The sequence below is a fragment of the Rhinatrema bivittatum genome, chromosome 13, assembly GCF_901001135.1.
Source record: "Rhinatrema bivittatum chromosome 13, aRhiBiv1.1, whole genome shotgun sequence".
Lineage (NCBI taxonomy): Eukaryota > Metazoa > Chordata > Amphibia > Gymnophiona > Rhinatrematidae > Rhinatrema > Rhinatrema bivittatum.
The window spans coordinates 65,650,675-65,667,557 of NC_042627.1; the positions used below are offsets into that span (position 1 = coordinate 65,650,675).

The window sequence follows — 16,883 nt, forward strand, 5'->3', positions numbered from 1 at the left end:
TCCTCTTTTTCGAGATGCTGTCTCCAGAACCGTACTCCAGGTGAAGCCCCGCCAAAGTCTTGTAGAGTGGCCTCATCACCTCCTCCTTCCTGCCGGTTATGCCTCTCTCTGCAGCCCAGCATCTCTCTGGCCTTTGTCACCGCCTTGTCACGTGGCTTTGCTATCTTCAGATCATCAGAAACATTCACCCCAAGGCCTCTCTCCTGGTCCATGCACATCAGTCTTTTGCCCCCCCCAAATCTCATACAGCTCCTTTGGATCATTGCAATCCAAAAACATGACTGCACTTTTTGGTATTGAATCCCACTCTTAAAGTTTTCTTAGGTAGCTTCTCATTCTCTAGGCTTCTTCTGTGGTGTCCACTCTGTGGCAGATCTTAGTGTCATCCACAAAGAGACAAACCTTGCCTTCTAATCCCCTCTGCAATATTGCTCACAAAGAGATTGAACAGAACAGGTCCCAAAATCAACTCTTGAGGCACTCAACTTGTCGCCATGCTTTCTTCAGAGTAGGTTCCATTACCACCACACGCTGCTTTCTGTCACTCGGTCAACTTGTAATCCACTCCGCCTCCTTGGGACCTGATCCCCAGGCTTCTCATTTTATTCATGAGCCTCCTGTGTGGGACCCTAACAAAAGCTTTGCTGAAGTCCAAGTAAACCACATCGAGTGCTCGTCATTGATCTAATTTTCTAGCCGTACGATCAAAAAATAAAACCGCCTTTCTCTGGTAAAACTGTGCTGCCTCGGACCCTGTAGCCGAGTGGATTGTAGGTAATTCAGCAGAGCGTCCATTAATTTTCCAACCTTCGAGGTGAGGGTTAAACAGCCGGTAGTTTGCAGCCTCCCCTCTGCCTCCGGCCTTGTGAAGCAGAATCACCACAGCAGCACTTCAGGCGGCTCCGAGGTTCCTCAGCCAATCGGCCAGCACCTCTCTTAGCGCCCTTAGTATCCTGGCGTGCTTCCCGTCCGGCCCCATGACCTTATCCACTTTCAGTTTTGCTGGTTCCGCCAAAACCAAAAAAACACACACGCGCGTCTGTAACAAGAGTTTGTATTTATCCCGCTCCCGTCTGTGCTCTTGCCAGCCAGCAGTGATCCTCCTCCACGGTCGACTCTGGAGAACGTGGAATTGAAATATTTGTTTAATATTTCTGCCACTTCCTTACCTTTCTCCACGCACTGCTGCTGCTCTCCTTTCAGTCTTACCGTACCGTCGCCGGCCTTCCTCCTTTCTCAGCAATGTTTGAAATTGTTTTGTTCACCTCTCTTTGGCGAACCTTCCTTCCACTGGAGCTTTTTGCTCTCCTGTTTTTCTTCCTTTTGTCTCTCTTAGCCTCACTGGATATTCTTTCCTGTGTTTCTCTCTGATTTCCTTTGTTCTTTATAAATGCTCCTTTTTTTTTTGCCTTTTTTTCAGCCGCCTCTTGGGCAAAACATATCTGTTTCTTCTTCCTCATATTTACTTTTCTTACATAGATTAGTTGCCTTTATTATAACTCCTTTTAATCTGGCCTGCTGTCTTTCCAGTTGACCCGTCTTCTGTGTCCTAGCTCCTCCTCCTCGAGGTACCGTCCCCATTTTACCGAAATCCAGGACTGCGATCTTTGCATGTCTGTTTTGTGTTGGCTGCTTCATATACCGCCTGATGATCACTGGTGGTCGCCTACCCCCAGGCATTAGAGGTCCCGTATCGCGCCTCCCCTGGCGAGTTCATCATCATTTGTGTGAGCAGAGCCCCTCGCCGCCTTACGGATTCTGCAGAAGGGGATGCTCCGGTCCACGTCCGGTAGATAAAAATCTCCGACGAGCAACACCTCTTCCTTCCTCGCCACCTTTGGGATGGCGTGCAAGGAAAGATACATAATGTATCCTGTTTATTCTATGCTCCAGCTCCCAAAAGAAGTTAATTTTGTTTATGCAGCATTAACAGTTTATACATACAGCAGTTCCCAGGTTAGGTTTAGTTTAGAAAGCGTTTCCTTCCGCATTGGCACTCAGTTTCTGCTACTCATGAAGAGTTAATTTCTTGAAACATCTGCCATGCCCCAGTCCTACAAGAATGTATGGTTAAAAAAAAAACATTGCCCCCATCTCCTGTTTCTTTAGTTGAAATAGATTGGGAGTTAGTGTGACGAGTTTGTAAACTCTGTGCTTATATTTTTTGCTCGTGTGTGTATGCAGATGCACGCGTCTCATCTTTGGAGAGGGAGACTGTATCACTTTGTGTCTTTTTCTTAGCTGGAGCGCACTGTGTGTACACATCGGCCGCATTCATCGGGGTAAAGTGAAAGGAAAGAAGAATGAGCTTGTCTCACAAAAGGCTATGTGATGCCAAAATAATTGCCTAGGCTCTGCTGTAGGCTGGAGGTGGTCATCAAACATAGTTTTCTGTGATTTATAGTTCAGAGATTTCCCAAGGGGGTTTCCTAGAAGTGAAAATAGCCTAGGAAGTAATTTTACAGTGCAAGGCTCTGATCGTCTAAAATACCAAATTGTTTTGCATTGGGGGGGTGGGAGGGAGGTGTAGTTTGACAAGGTTACAGCTGAGCCGTAAACCAGGGTCTCTCAGAGGTCTATATTCAGTAAGCCGGCGAGTGGACAAATTATCCGGCTCAAGTTAGCTGGGTAACTTGTTTACCCCTCTGAATATCAGGGGGCACTCTGCTGAATATACTCGCCTAAACCTATTCGGATAACTTTAAACCTAACCAGCCAACTTTTGAATATGGCCTGTTAGGTCTAAAGTTATCCCGCCTTGTTTGGCCAGATAAGCAGCTACTTAACCAGATATCTTCAAAAGATATCAGGGTAAATGGCCCTCCTTTGCTCTAAAAAAAACCCAAAAAATCTTCACCGCGAATAAGGAGCCAATGCAGTGACTTCAGAAGAGAGGGGGTTATGTGAGCATCGCCTACTTGAAAGTGTAAAAGAAAGATACACGAATAACGTTTCCTCACGTAACCGCTTAAAAGTAGGAGCGCACATAATGCGCGCAAGGCACGTTTTTATATTATACGTGCGCGCTTGCATGGACGATGGAAGATTCCAGCGTGCGTGCTCGTTTTAAAGTGACCGTCCCTGTGAGGAATGCGACAGAACGAGACATTGTGGCCAACTGCAATGCTTCCATGAAATTCTTGCCTTTCTGTTCAAGAATTAAGGAAGCGAAATGCTGATTTTACCCGACTTTCTTTTCTAGTCTAGCCACCCTGAGGAGATGGCGATCTGATTTTCCTCCGGCTTTCCTCGTGTATTGCTCTCAGTAACCCACCTTGTTCTGTTCCAGGAGTCAGAGTGTAGGCCTGAGATGACGCCTTGACCGAGGCAGGAGCTCTGCGCAAGCTTCACCTTGGATGAGAAGGAAAATAATGTTGTATGTTTCCCTGGTTTATCGTTTGCTTGGCCAGTGCTGAAGCTGCTGTGAAAGGGAGAGCTGGTCTCGCTTAGAAAACCTCTTAAGAGGTCCTCATTCCTTATAGCTTTACACAATTAAGTGCCTCTCCCTCCCCTCCTCAGTACAACTCACCTGGCTTAGTTCTTCCCAATCGTGGCCTTGCTATTTTAACTCCGAGCCTCTTATTTTTTTTTGCCTTTCCTTGTAAGTGCCAAGGAGTAGGGAACTGTAAGTGCCGTATACATCTGGTAGTGCCATAGAAAGAATGATAAAAATGTCTCTCTCCACTGATGCCAACCACATCCCCTACCCACCTACAAACTTTGCTTTTTCACAGGTAAATGCTGCCTTTCCCACTCAGTGATTTGTTCTCTTCTCGCTCCACAGTTAGCCATTCTTACGGGTACGGCCTCCTGGATGCTGGAGCCATGGTCACTCTGGCCAAGAACTGGACCACAGTAGGACCTCAGAGAAAATGTGTCATTAACATTCTCACCGAACCCAAGTGAGTAGCCATTCTGTCCTTTGCTTAATGACTTCTGTATCCATGCATTGGCTTGCAGCTGAGAGAGGGTCAGCCCTTACTAGTATGGAAACCAGATAGCAGCTGCATTGTATATTTAGTGTTTTCTTATTTATATAAATGTTTAAGTTAATTACTTTTATATGATCTTCTGTTCTTTGAGTTTTTTATAAAGTAGTTGCCAATTTTTCTTTTATTTTTACAAGTTATATCATTGATAATGACTCCCTTTGTATTTTTATTCTCACTTATTGTATCTTCTTGTTTTAATGTTGGTTTTTTTATTTTACTATTTTTATATAATTACTCTCCTATTTTATGTTATTATTGTAAACCGCTTTGAACAGTAACATCACTGAAAAAACGGTATAGAAATGTTTTAAATAAATAAAATGAAAATGAAGAGAGCAAGGCTGTTTCACATTTAGAAGTCTGTGCATGAATATGGCTGTATACATTTATTTCCCTTACACTTTATATAACAAATGTAATTTTATTAAACAAAACTTGGAAACAATTAAAACCTGTTCAGTCAAGAACATCACACAAAACCTCCCAACTAATAATACCCCTACCCATTAACATATCAAAAGCAGACATCACACTTACAACAGCAACAGGCCTGTTTCTATGCCCTGAAATAACAGAAGCAGACAGGTCATGTAATTTACACCCAACTATATCTAGCTTCATGAAATTTTCTCAGGGATAAATTGGTGTATTAACTATTTTAACAATTCTTTTAAATATAATGAAAAATGTATTTCTTGCACACTCCACCGTTCCTGGCGAGTTATGATTCACACCCATAATTAAAAACAGCCTTCAAAAATATGATCATCCTTATTCTGGAAAGAGAGACCTGAGCTAACCAAATACTCCAAAAGCTTGTTGGGACAGATGTTTCTTCAAGAGCTTGTGGCGTTCGAATAACTGGAGGTTTACCGGGAGAGAGTTCCACATGGTGGGTCCTTCTGTCGACATCACACTCTCCCGAGCTTCGTTCTCAGGTACCAGTTTCGGGAATCTCGAGCCTCATTTGATTGCTAGAATGCAGCGCATGCACCAGACGGTACATCCTAAGCACAGGGCACCTCATTGTTCAAAGCTTTTGTGCACTGTTGCGGCTAACACATTTTATGCACCGTAAAACAGGCCCTGCACCTCCCATCTCTTAAATGATTTAAATGCTAAGCAGAGGACCTTTAAAACATATCGTCTGCACCACTGGGAGCCAGCACTGCAGTCATTCTCTGTCACCTCGCACAGCCGGTAACCACACTTGCCACATTTTGAACCACATGCAAGGTTCGTATACAATTTTCATGAAACCGATCATCAGTGCTAGTTAGTGCTGCTTTAAAAAGATCTTTGCACTCCAACAGCAAACAAATACATTGGATAAGTCTCAACTTAAAAATTAAATAAATTATGAATCACAGAATGTCTCTGCAGAATCAACCTCCCCTTATTAATACCTCGTCTACCCCCAGATTGTAATGGAGTCTCTGTCCAATAATATTACCTGGTTCAGATCAAAAGAACCAGGTTTACCAACTGTTAATACCTCAGACTTAGCCGTGTTCGGCTTTAATCTGTCACTATCCAATTATTTATCTCATTCATACAATTTGTTAAATTTGTTAATATGTCACTATGCCTGGTGGTCAATGTGATCACAAGCTGAATGCCATTGCCATAAAAAATATATTCAATCCCAAACTGCTGTATTAGTTTCCCTAGAGCAGTGGTTCCCAACCCTGTCCTGTGGACCCCCCCCAGCCAGTCAGGTTTTCAAGATATCCACAATGAATATGCATGAGAGAGAATTTGCATGTTGTGGAGGCAGTGCATGTACATTTTCTCTCATGCATATTCATTGTGGATATCCTGAAAACCCGACTGGCTGGGGGGTCCCCAGGACAGGATTGGGAACCACTGCCCTAGAGCCTCACATATGGGGAGATAATAGAACTCTTTCCCCCCCCCCCCTCCCCCCCCATCAAGATTCAGTTTAGGGTTTGATCTATAGTTCTCTCTCTCTCCACTACTTGTTGGTTCCTATTCATTAAAAAAGACTTAAACCATGCCTTTGCCTTTCTAATTACCCCTATTCACTCAGTCATGACAGGAGAGCCTCATGATTTAGGTTTTCAAAAAGGACAATTAAGGTCCAAAAGGAGTATAAATGCATCCTGATCCTTTTCGGACGACGACAGTTGTTGAAAAGTAGGTTAATGTAGTTTGTCCAAAACCCCTTTCTAAAACCTGATTGATGGGGTCCATAGCTTCTGTTAACTGCAAATGATCTTGTAACTATATTGAGACTAATTTTTCAATTAACTTAAGTATTCTGGAGAAGAAACCAAGATGGTTGACATCTGTTAATAGCATCCTGAATGAACTCTGCTGCTAGGCACACACAATCTGTTTTGTCCCCTTTGTTATGAAGAAGAGCGAGGGATATAGATATATATAGAGAGAGAGAGAGAGACGTGTGTGTGTGTGTATAAATATTATAAAAGGGCACTAATGATAACCTTATAATTTACTAACAAATTATTATGAAAAACTATTAAGTCATACACAAATCTATCAGATATATAGGATAAAATATCACTTATTTTATTTAGGCGTTTTATATACCGTCGTTACAGAATAAGATCTCAGAGGTTTACAAAATCAGCATTCATATTCTTAGCCAACAATTACATTCTGTGCTAGCATTCATAATAATCTCCTGAATTTATATTAGCTCAGTGAAAAAGTCCATATAATCTTGTAAATAAATAAAAGTACATGACACATGGGAACCGTGAAATGTTCTTTCTTACATTCTCCAAAAATGTTCTAGAGCTTACCTCATACAAAGCTCAATCAATTAGGTTCTTAAACATGACTGAGGATCGGTGCTTTGATAAAACATGTCCTGTTCATTCTGCAGCTGAGTTCTGAATGTGTCTAAAACTGGAGTTCTGAAGAACAGGTCCTCGTTCTTTCCTCGCATAAAGACCTTCGTTTCGCCTAATGATGGCCTCGTCAGGAGGAGGATGATGTCTCCCTCTTCACCTGTCGGAAATTACTTTGGACTCCATGACATGGTGGCTGGTTCAATCTTCATATGAAACGTTGTTTGATAAAAGCTGAGCCTTCCTTCTCCGACATTCTTCTGCAAGAAACTCAAGCCCTATAATCCAGGCAATAGGCAGAATTACATCTTAACCTTCAGTTTCCAGCTCCAGTTGGGGGAGCCAGTTGCCACTTTCGTTAAGTGGTCAGTGATGCCAGAGACTCCAGGGAAACGGTGTCTAAATCTGATGGGAAGGGGCGGGCGCACTGATGGTGGAAGCCCCCTTTGTCTCCTCAAGTGCCTGAGAGGAATGCAGCCCACCCCCAATGCTGGCAGATGCAGCAGCCACTGCCCTTTCTGAGGTCGCCATTAGTTTCTTCAGCAGACAAGGCTGCCACAAGAAGAGGCCTAATTATTTTTGGGTATGAGTGAAGTGATGTATGCGTAGCTTCCTAAAGTCGCGGCGCAGTTTGGACCTGTGATGGAATGAGTAGTGGGGTCCTCAAATGCTGGTACATCAGTGCCAGGAGGATCTGAGGCCAGTGAAGAGACTTGTCTGTTGGAAGTCCTGGATGAGGTTAGTGCTCAGTCCATAGGAATCTTTCCCCTTACTCCATGTGGTTCCTAGAATTCCTGCTTCTCCAGCAAACTCGATCACCTACCACCATAATCCTAACTGTAGAAGAAATTGGGTGAGTCTCCTCCCAGGATTGAGGCCTCTTTACAGCCCGCTTGAATAAAATGTGTTTTCCCCAGAGGGACAGTCCTTCAAGAGGAGGAAATGTAAGTCTCCATATCTAAAGTTAGTGGGGATGGAAATGAACGTATATGCCCTACAGCAAACAGAGACTGTTCTTATTAAGGATACTATTGCCCTTAGATATACATCGGAGACCCTGGAAAATAATTTGAGGATGAAAAATTTAGGATTTATTAATATTCCAAGATTGGTCCTGCCAGTACTACTTGATAAAGAAATATTTTCTTGAAACTGAAAATTGCTCCTGAACCAGCTCTGCCTAGGGCTGATTGCCTCCTTTCAAATGCAGTATGCTGTAGATAGAGGAGGTGCAGGCTAGCTCCTCAACATTTGAGACCTGGATCTCTCAGCTGTTCTTACTGGTCTTCGTGAAAAGGAGGTATCAAATTCTACTTTCTTTTTGTTGACTTTTGCACTTGAATCGGATAGAGATTGGGCTATTAGATTATTTTTCAGGAATAAAGATGTTCCTTTTTGTGCTTTCAAAGTTAGAATATTCCCTGTTTTGTTTTTTAAAAAAAAATAAATAAAAAGTTATGCAGAAGAGGAGCAAAGCCTCTCTCTCTGGCTTTGTGTCAACAAATAGTTTTGGTTGGTGCAGATTGTTTTCCTTTAGATATCCATCTTAACGATATAGTAAAATGTCAGGGTGTAAAGTTTATTTTTTTATTGCATTCATGATCTACCTCTCCGGCCTTCAAAAGGTCACTCCTAGCAGTGTACAACATCAGCATGGAAAACCATATCAAACGACGCACAATAAAAGTTTTTATTTCTTTGAGCTGCGGCGTTTAGAGACTTTGTTGGAGGAAGACCCGTCAAGGCCTTCTGTTGAAGCTCTGGGTCAGGGATGGATTGGGGGTTAATAAACATATTTACTAACATCCTTGATGTTTCTTTTATTTCCCACCTTTGTTTCATAGTAATTTTATTGAAACTTGGTTTCTCCCATCATAGTATGGGCTTGTGTGTGTGTGTGTGTGTACACACACACATATATATAAAGTGGATAGGGGAGTTATTTTCCTGTTAATTTCCATTCATGATTTTTATTCCTTTTTCAAATTTAAGATATTTTAGAACTGATTATAAATACAAAATCGAAAAAAAGCCGGGTGTTCCGAGGGCATGGCCCTGACCCCATGGTACCTCTGTCGGGGTGACGCTAAGCTGCAATTCCTCGTTTATTTGCCATGGCCAGCAATGCTGGATTGTTTTTCACTCCGCTTTATTTTACAAACTGATGGTGACCAGGGGCAGGAGGAAGGGGAACTCCTGCCACATTCAGAGCGGCTTCTGAGCTGTCTGTAAGTTGGGGTGCCTGTCGCCGTTGCTCGCGCTTTACGTTTCTGCAGTTCAGATATTCTGCGAATGCCACAGAGGCCTAGCGTTCTGCCTCTGGTAAGACTCCTCCTCGTGATGCAATTCTTTTTCTCGTCTGTCAAATCACCGTATTCAACCAGTGGGCTTGCTGTATGGCTCCACTTGTATGCATGGAAATAAGGGTAAAAAAAAAAAGGGATTTTTTTTTTATATATATATTAGACGAATAGTCTAAGAAATGTATTAAATTAGTCCAGTAAATAGGTATCACCTTATTTCTTTTTGTTAACATTAATTTCCTTTTCCCTGTACGAACCCGGATCAGTCCAGACCGTGGGTTGAGCCTCCTTTCCAGCAGGTGGAGACAGACAAAAACTGAAAGGGTGTCCTACATGAGGACAGAGCCTATCCTGTAACCCTTCAGTATTTGTCTGTCTCCAGCAGGTGCATCAGCTCACCCTTCGGTCTCCTGATGTCTGCTAGTTAGCCGGCTGTCTTTCTTCTTTTCCTGGGATCAAGCAAGTACTTCTGTTTAGGAGTTAAATTGGCTCTTTCTTCTAAAAAAAAAAATAATAATTTATAGATACTTTTTTTCTGTGCTGGAGACGGCACCGTCTCCTGGCTCTTGCTGGACTCAGGGGGGTTTCGCCCCTTGTGCGGAGCATAGCCTGAGTCCGCGTGTGCTTCCAGGTGTGGGGACCGATTCTGGTGGTCCAGTTCTCGTCTCCTCCTCCTCTGGCTGCCGAGGGGGCTTAGAACCCCAGTGCTGTGCTCAGTTTTTACAAGAAAAAAAAAAAAGAAAGAAAGTATTAAAGTTCTCAAAGTTCTTTATTTAACTTTTTTTTACAGCACTCACAGAATATTTTTGACTCTCTTGGTTCGTCGGGAGCTTGAACCGGCAGCCAGACAGGCAGGAGTCAGCAGGTCTCTCCCCTGCTTCACTCCTGCCGGCGGGCTGCCAATCATCTTTATTTTTAGCTTTTTTTTTTTCTCTCAGAGCGGCTTCACTGATGCTGCGGCCAGCAGCCTGCCTTGCCTGTGGGCTGCCCTTGTCGCGTTTTTCGCGAGAGGGTCTCTTCTCAGCCTGCCTGCCGGGCGGGGAAGGCCCCTCCTCGGCAGGGCAGGCAAATCTAGCCCGGGGATCACTTCCCCAACGCATGGCCAGGCCTTTCCCGGGTCGGCAAAGCCTGGGAACGGCGGCCATCTTGGATTTTTCGGCAACTCCCGTTTCAGAGTTGCCTGGGGTAGGGGAACCGAATTTTTTTTTTATCTACCCCCTCCCTCCCCCTGGGAATTTTAGGGCTAGTTTCTCCTGGATTTTGTCGTTCTCATGCACAAATCTTATTTGGCTAGCTTGCAGGAGGAGGGGGAACCCCCCTTGAACCCCCCCCCCCCCCCCCCCCACCACCGTAAAAAATCCCTCGCTCCGTGCCGTTGACTTGTCCACCCGGCTGTGGAGCCTCCGGGGTCCATTCGGGTGCAGGTGGTCCCGGGTGTGCCCTGAACCCCCGGTGGATCCGGTACTTCCGGATCCTGACCCCTTTTCTGATTCAGCTACCCTTCCCCCTCTGGAGGGGGACGATCCCAGGGTTCTCCGGATGTTCCAGAGGGAGGAGTTGAAGCCCCTCATCCCATTTGTACTTTAGGAATTGGGATTGGAGGGGCACCCCGCAGATACCCTTACGACCTTCTTGCCAAAAAATATGGACCCGGTCCTGGCGGAACTCAGGGCTCAGGCAAGCGCTTTTCCATTTCAACCCGTGCACAAGCTATTGCTCCTGCAGGAATGGGAGGCTCCCGAAGCGGGGCTCTGGGTGGGACGCGCTCTGGACAAGCTCTACCCCTCCTGGAGGAATGTTTGGATATGTTGAAAAATCCCTCTGTGGATTCCTACGTCTCTGCGGTCACCAAGCATACCATTATCCCTGTGGAGGGATCGACAGCCCTGAAGGACGGGCAGGACCGCAAGCTTGAGGCGCACATGAAACGCATTTTTGAAGTCCTGGCCCTGGGGGTCGCGCGACTGCCTGCAGCAGTCTCATGTTGCGCGCAGGTCTTAGGTGGACCCAACAGTTATTCGGCGCTCAGGACCTCCCGTCGGCAGAGGCGGAGCAGGCCGAGCGTTTGGAAGCCATCATCGCCTATGGGGCCGATGCGCTCTATGACCTCCTCCGTGTCCAGGCGAAGGCAATGGCCTCGGCAGTGTCCGCTAGGCGACTCCTCTGGCTGCGAAATTGGTCAGCTGACCCGTCCTCCAAAGCACGGTGGGCTCGCTGCCCTTCAAAGGTAAGTTGCTGTTTGGAGAGGACCTTGAGAAGCTTATGGATTCCTTGGGGGAAAATAAGGTCCATAAGCTCCCGGAGGATCGTCCGAAGCAGTCACGCTCTATTACACCCTCCCGTCCTCGTTTCCGGGGACAGAGAAAGTATACCCTATGCGGACGGGGTGGCTCCACGAGGGGTTATTCTTCCCGGTCTCAGTCTTGGTCACAGCCCTTTCGTGGGGGCCAGCCCGCGCGCTCCACCCTAAGCCTGCCGTTTCTGGGCGGCCGCCTCTACCTTTTCTTCGAGGAATGGGTCAAAATCACGTCGGACCAGTGGGTCTTCGACATTATACGAGACGGGTACGCCTTCAAACTTGTCCTCGACCTACCGGATCTCTTTCTATTCTCCCCTTGCGGGCGTTCCAAACGGGAAGCGATAGAGCAAACTCTCGCCAGACTCCTCAGTCTGGGTGCAGTTGTCCAGGAGAAGGAGCTTGGCGCAGGCCAGTATTCCATTTACTTCGTGGTGCCCAAAAAGGACGGGGCTTTTCGGCCAATCCTAGACCTCAAATGGGTCAACCGAGCTCTCAAGGTCCCACGTTTTCGCATGGAAACCTTGCAAGCGGTCATCGCGGCGATTCGCCCCGGAGAATTCCTCACCTCGCTCGATTTGACAGAGGCATACCTCCATATCCTGATTTCACCTCAATTACCAGAAGTATCTTCGTTTCCACATCCTCAACCGGGATTTCCAGTTTCGGGCCCTACCCTTCGGCCTTGCGACCGCTCCTCGCACCTTCACCAAGATCATGGTGGTGGTGGCGGCAGCCCTTCGGGAAGGCATTCTAGTTCACCCCTATCTGGACGACTGGCTTGTGCAGTCCAAGTCGGAGGTTCTCTGCAAACAGGCGGTAACTCGGGTGTTGGCCCTCCTCGCGTCCCTCGGGTGGATAGTGAATTTTTCCAAGAGCAACCTTCAGCCCTCCCAGGAGTTAGTTCCTGGGAGCCCGCTTCAACACTCGCGTGGGCAAGGTTTTCTTGCCTCGTGCCCGAGCCCTCAAGTTGATCGGCCAGATTCGGAATCTGCTCTCATTGCCGTTGCCAACGGCCTGGGACTACTTGCAGGTCCTCGGGTCTATGGCTTCCACCATCGATCTGGTTCCCTGGGCTTTTGCTCATATGCGACCGTTACAGAAAGCTTTGCTATCCTGTTGGCAGCCGGTGTCGGAACAATTCCACATAGTCCTCCCCCTCTCGGCCTCTACTTTCACCGACTTGCAGTGGTGGCTTTCGCTCCCCCATCTTCTCCGGGGAATGCCCCTCCAGTCTCCACAATGGACGATTGTAACCACGGACGCCAGTCTCTCAGGCTGGGGTGTGGTCTGCCTGTCCAAGTCCACCCAGGAGATCTGGTCGCCCGTTCAGATTCGTTGGCACATCAATCGGTTGGAGGCCCGGGCAGTGCGTCTGGCTCTGCAGGAGTTCCTCCCCCTCATACGCGGAAAAGCAGTGAGAGTGCTGTCAGACAACTCCACCCCTGTGTCTTACATCAATCGCCAGGGGGGCACCCGCAGTCGCCTGGTGGCCTTGGAAGCCAGCCGTCTCTTCGCCTGAGCAGAACGACATCTGGATTGCCTGGCGGCCTCTCACATTGCGGGCAAGGAGAATGTTCAGGCCGATTTTCTCAGTCGCCAATCCCTCGATCCAGGAGAGTGGGAACTCTTGGCAGCAGCCATGGATCTGATAGTCTGCAAGTGGGGCCCTCCCCACCTGGACTTAATGGTGACCATGCACAATGCCAAGGCCAATTGGTTCTTCAGCCGCTGGAGGGACCACGGCTCGGAGGGAGTGGATGCTCTGGCTCTTCCTTGGCCCGCGGACATCCTTCTGTATGTGTTCCCTCCGTGGCCCCTAGTGGGAAAGGTTCTCAGAAGAATAGAACTCCACAGGGAGCCAGTGATTCTGGTAGCGCCCAAATGGCCTTGCCGGCCATGGTTCGCAGATCTTGTCAACCTGGCGATGGACAGACCTCTACAGCTGGGCCACCTTCCTCGTCTACTGCGGCAGGGGCCTGTATTTTTCGACCAGGCCGATCGCTTTTGTCTAGCGGCCTGGCTTTTGAACGGCGGCATCTGAGACATAAGGGCTACAAGGAAGAGGTCATTTCCACCTTGCTTCGAGCCCGGAAGCAGTCGACTTCTCTAGCCCACGTGCACGTTTGGAAAGTCTTTGAGACTGTTTGTGAAGAGTCAGGTGTCTCAGCTCGCTCCGCCCCGGTCTCGTTAATTCTCTCTTTCCTACACAAGGGTCTCTCCAAGGGCCTCTCCTTCAGTTCTCTCTGCGTGCAAGTTTCTGCTCTTGGCTCTCTTCTCAGACAGGTCAAGGGTCCTCCTTTAGCGGCTCACCCGGACATGGTTCAGTTCTTGAGGGGAGTCAAACACCTACGTCCGCCCGCTCGCAATACTTGTCCTTCGTGGAGTCTCAATCTGGTCCTCCGGGCCCTCTGTTCTGCTCCGTTCGAGCCTCTCCGTCGGGCTATGGTAAAGGACCTTACGCTCAAGACAATTTTCCTTGTTTCGATCGCCTCCGCTCGGAGGGTCTCTGAGATTCAAGCGTTGTCCTGTCGGGAACCCTTTTTGCGCTTCTCCGACTCCGGTGTCTCTCTCAAAACGGTGCCCTCCTTTCTTCCGAAAGTTTTGTCCGTCTTCCATGTCAACCAGTTGGCAGAGCTTCCAGCTTTTTCTCCGGACGAAATTGCGGGTACCGCTGGCAGCGACCTTCGTAAACTGGATGTCAAATGCGTTCTCCTCCAGTATCTGCAGGTTACCAATGGCTTTCGGGACTCGGACCATCTTTTTATCCTCTGGAGTGGTCCCATTCGGGGCAAGCCGGCTTCTAAGACCACTATCGCACAATGGTTGAAGGAAGCCATTTCCTCGGCTTATCTCTGCCAAGGACGGACAATTCCGGAGGGCTTAAAGGCTCACTTGCTACGTTCTCAGGCTACTTCTTGGGCAGAGAGCCAATTGGTCTCTCCGCAAGAGATTTGCAGGGCCGCCACATGGACATCCTTGCATACCTTTGCTCAACACTACCATCTGGATGTGCAAGCGCCGGTTTTTGGTTCCTTTGGGTGGCAAGTGCTTCGAGCGGGACTGTCTCTGTCCCACCCGAGATAGGGAAGCTTTGGTACATCCCACGGTCTGGACTGATCTGGGTACATACAGGGAAAGGAAAATTAGTTCTTAACCTGTTAATTTTCGTTCCTGTAGTACCACAGATCAGTCCAGACGCCCTTCCCTGTTTGTTTTTCTCTTTGGTCCTCTCAAAGCTTGTTCTTGCAGATTTCATACTTCATTCTTTGCAAGAATACTGAGCAATTACACCGGAAGCCTTGGTTGTTCCAGTACTAAGTATATGCAAGAGCGTATAGTCTTACCATGTTTCTTACATTGTTCTACAGTTGCTCATTTGAGCGTTATGGTTACTTGCTTGATCCTATTCTGGTTTTGTTGTTTTCTGCTTTGACAATGGTTATACTGAAGGGTTACAGGATAAGCTCTGTCCTCCATGTAGGACACCCTTTCAGTTTTAGTCTGTCTCCACCTGCTGGAAAGGAGGCTCAACCCACGGTCTGGACTGATCCGTGGTACTACAGGAACGAAAATTATCAGGTAAGAACTAATTTTCCTGTATCCAGTCAGGGCTGACTTACTAGCAGTTCTGGGGGATTGTGGGTTTTGGGTTTGTTTCTTTTTAAGTCCCCGTACATATACCAGTCATTTTGCTTTGAAATGAGTTTCTAAGGAGATCAGTCAATAGAACAGATCTTGCTTGTAGGGCATATTAATTAGGCTGCAGACCTGCACAGGGGCTTCTGAACTCCACAGGATTTCTTTGCTGCTTTCAGAAATCTGGTAGCTCACCGCTCTGCCTGAAACTTGAATAGCTGAGGAGGGCGTTGGGTTCTGCGGTACACTTTTCCATTGCCCGCCGGGCTCTCGTATGTATGATAAAAGGGATCTGTTTATCTCCACCAAGATAATGAATTCCACTCTGTTTTTGGAGTGTGGCTTAACTGCTGCCGTAGCCTGATGAACTGCAATGTGAAATGTGTCTGAGTTTTGTTTTTTTTTCTGTTTTGTTTGTTTGCTACTTTCTGAAAAGTGAACGCTCAGTCAGTAGCAGGGACAGAAAGTCCTTTCAGAGGAGATGGAAACGGTTTGAGGACTGGAGACAGAAGCCCCTTTTTGCAAGGATTCACTGAGGCTTTTGTAAGGTTCAGCATATTTTTAACCATGCAGTGTTTTTTTTGTTTTTTGGGGGTTTTTTTGCTGGCCTGAGGGATTAGAGCTTGAGTTCTTGGTATAATTTGGGTTATTGCAGTCTTGTTCCTATATTAGCAAGAAAAACTATGGACTGTTAACAGTCATAAGTTTCAGTAAAATATTTCAACGCCAGGCATTTAAGGCCAAATGTACTAAGCATTTTTTCCCATGGATTCCAAAGGTTTGATTTTTCAAAGCGTTTTTACCTGCATAAAAATGTTTCGTGCACATAAATTGCACTTTAAAAATCAGCCTGGGGATTGTATGGATAAAAGCCCAAATAAAATCATACGAGGCGTCCTGGGAAGCAGGGAAAGGATTTACGCACATAGTTTACATTTTCCAAGATATGTGTTGTTAAAGTGCACACACAGTTACACCTGCTCCGAGCATGTGTACCGGGACGACCTGCAAATGTTCAAATCCGTTTTGAAAATCAGGGCTATGGCCTGTGGTTACAAATTACCCACACTTGTAGCCCTCCATTGGCTGTTTGAAAGTTATCCTATGCATGGGAAAATCTCTTTGGTGTGTCTGGCCCTTTATAGGGTAATTCTCTAAAAACCTTTGTAACGTACGCGCGGCCAAAGCAATGGAAAATTGATTTTAAAAGATTTTTAGCCTGCATAATCCCATGTGCTTGTATCTCCCAGTGCTTGAGGCGCTTACTAAGATCAGAAACTGCCTTGATGCTCTTTCTAACTGGATGAGAGATTATAGGCTCTAAATTGAATATTAATACAACTGGTATCTTATATCTTGCTCATATTCCTATGGCAGACATACTTGCATATCTAATATGTGATGACATGAAGATTACGGTTTCAAAGCAAGTACGTAATTTTAAGCTTTACACTTGATACTATGCTTTCCCTCCACCCACAAGTCAGAAACCGCGAGATCAGCTTTTTCCTTTTCCTCCTGCTAGACCAGTTCGTTCCACTTTGGGTTTGCCACTCCTCAGCTGCCGGAGACGAGCACAAACCCTGTCTCCGGCCGTGATCGTGAAGTTGTAACCTGGCCTGTATGGTAGATGGGCAGGACATGGATATTTTAAACCAGTAACCATGGGATTTGCATTGACGAGCAGCTCCAATTTGTGTGCGGTTTTGTTGTGCCCTAAACTACTTTGGTAAAACAGAAGTAAAGTTCACGCCTAAAAAATATGCATTTGAGCCGAGTGCTACCGTGAGCACACCTTATTATACTGGGGCCTCTG

General features: G+C 46.6%; 1 protein-coding gene across 1 annotated transcript in view; it reads left to right on the forward strand.

Annotated features, from left to right (window-relative positions):
- Positions 1-16,883, forward strand: part of LOC115074744 (furin-like) — a 73,852-nt gene that overhangs the window by 39,487 nt on the left and 17,482 nt on the right. Inside the window, exon 10 of the mRNA XM_029574507.1 lies at positions 3,785-3,902. Within this exon, the coding sequence (XP_029430367.1) occupies positions 3,785-3,902 (118 nt within the window). The remainder of the gene's footprint in view (positions 1-3,784; positions 3,903-16,883) is intronic.